This window comes from Saccostrea cucullata, unplaced genomic scaffold (genome assembly GCF_032062105.1).
Source record: "Saccostrea cucullata isolate Sc308-1 unplaced genomic scaffold, CSIRO_AGI_Scuc_v1 ctg18825, whole genome shotgun sequence".
In the NCBI taxonomy this organism is placed as follows: domain Eukaryota; kingdom Metazoa; phylum Mollusca; class Bivalvia; order Ostreida; family Ostreidae; genus Saccostrea; species Saccostrea cuccullata.
Window position 1 is genome coordinate 8,026 of NW_026921877.1, and position 2,208 is coordinate 10,233.

The 2,208-nt window shown below is 40.6% G+C and overlaps 1 protein-coding gene across 1 annotated transcript; it reads right to left on the reverse strand.

Annotated features, from left to right (window-relative positions):
- Positions 1-637: 637 nt before the first annotated feature.
- Positions 638-1,183, reverse strand: LOC134260847 (uncharacterized). Its single transcript, XM_062743379.1, has one exon. The coding sequence runs from the start codon at positions 1,181-1,183 to the stop codon at positions 638-640; it is 546 nt and encodes a 181-aa protein (XP_062599363.1).
- Positions 1,184-2,208: the final 1,025 nt, after the last annotated feature.

Consider the following 2,208-nt stretch of genomic DNA (forward strand, 5'->3'; position numbering starts at 1 on the left):
AGCAATAATATGTAAAATATAAGTAAACGCTCAATGCATAATCCAAATATTTAATCGCCCCAGCGACTTACTCTCCCCTTGGAAATCAAAAGTCAGTATCGGTTTAAATTTCATTTACACATAATCACAGTTAAAAATCATCTAAAATCAATACAATTAAACACTGTATAACTAATCCTGGAACAATATTTGAGCGAAGTATATCCCAGCAGAACTACATGTATATCAAAACTGTCCGCGTATCAAATTAGTACCTGTATATATACTAAATGACCATCACTCCTAAGGGGTGATGGGGGTATAAACAAAAGACCGTCACTCCTAATGAGTGACCGGGTATAAACAAACTATTCTAAAAATAGAACGATTGACCGGGAGTTATCTAAATACTGCGAAATATTAGATAAACAAATAAAATAATAAATTTAGAAAAAGACTGACTTAAAAATACATGAAAATTTCCCCCGTCTAAGATTTTTGACTCCGCTCAAAGATTATGTACATACAAATATACAACATTTTCAAATGCATAAATGATAATGATAAAACACGTTCAATTACAGTCAAATATTTACAAACTGTCATAATATCTACACAATGAAATAAAATGGCACAATTGTTCTTGTATCCAGAGTCATTATAAGGTAGAGTTCACGACACGCACATCACGGTGATTAAAATGGTTAGGGACTTCGGTGATTATCTCCATCGCGATGTCGGCAAAGTTCACATTCGTTGGATCCATATTTCTCGAGTGCGCGATGGTTGTGTTGCGCACAACTTCTGATGTACCATCTGGATAAACTGTCTCAGTCTTAATTAGAGTTAACGAAATCACCGTCGTCTCTGAGGTACTTCCGGTTTCGTTAGTAGTGTCCATGTCGCTATCCTCTGTCGGCACCGAGGTCTCGTCATCCTCCATGAATTCTTCGAAGTCCTCTCCCCGAAATTCGAAATCATTTTGATCCCCGCACAGAAAGTCATCAATATTTACTGCGGGATCCTCGCGCATAATGTCCTCCAGTATTGACGAACTCACAGATAGGATGTCGCGATCTTCTGGGTTAGGGTCGGTCACCATCTTTTCCAACTCTTCTTCGTCTGACGATACATTCTCGTACTCTAGTTCACACGCTTCACCAGAAGAAATGTCACTGTAACTGATCACTAAGAACTGTTGCATACACGGGTTTTCTCGCTCATCATGTCAGTAGTATAAGCCGCCTAGCCGGCTGGGTCAACTGAGTGCACTTTTGGGCCTGGGGGGGATAGCCGGGTCAAGGGAGTGCAGCCCCTGGGGGATAGCTGGGTCAATCTAGGACAGTTTTGGCCCCTGGGGGATAGGTGGGTGAAGGGAGTGCAGATTGGGGGTCTGTGGGGATAGCCGGGTCAATTCATTACATATAACCCCTAAATATGGGGGGTGTTTACACTGTGTTTACATTATACTATACGCTGCTACTACGATTCACAACGCTGCTACTACGATTTTGGAAGCGACTCAAGAATGTCATTATGACGTCACGCTTTCATTCACAGTCTAGCCAGTCTAGCCTAACCAGTTCAAACTGGATTTTCTCAAAACAATAACAAATTACACACAAGAGAAAACAAAGAACACAGCAATTTTATTCAGAATGAAAATACATCCAATTACATTTTCTTTTTCTTCTGTGCCTCTTCGGTCATCAGGGATAGTTTCCTCTTGTGAGTAGTGCTGGGGCCTGGAATCTCTCTGTTTTCTTCCTTTTTCTCTTATTTGTCTCCTTCTTTCACTAAAGGTTTGGTCTGGTGGGTCCCTAAATCTTAGGTTCTTGAACCTTTTTCTCCAGTTTTTGTTTTTCTTTGACGAATTGTTGATCCTCCTCATCCTCTGTACACTTATTAGCCCAATGGCCAAATTTCCCGCACTTGTAACACAAATCTTTCTTGGGGCAATCTGGGGCCCAATGCCCTAACTCTTTGCAGATGTAGCATGGATCCGTCTGTCTAGTTTTCTTTTTCTCTCCCGATTCCCCTTGTCCTTCTTTTTTCTGGTAAGTGCTTCCTCCTCCTCCTCTCATTTTGTCTTGCATGTTAGGGACTTTCACTTCTAATTTGGATAATTTGCCACGAATCAAACAAAATTCACTGGTGTTGTAAGTTTTCAGATCAGTCAGCTTGTTATCATGATCACTCACCTTCTCAGCAATATAATTCAGCTTGTTG

Bases quoted from the DNA above. Each gene is read 5' to 3' on its own strand.
- LOC134260847 (XM_062743379.1), bottom strand. From the start codon at position 1,183: ATGCAACAGTTCTTAGTGATCAGTTACAGTGACATTTCTTCTGGTGAA.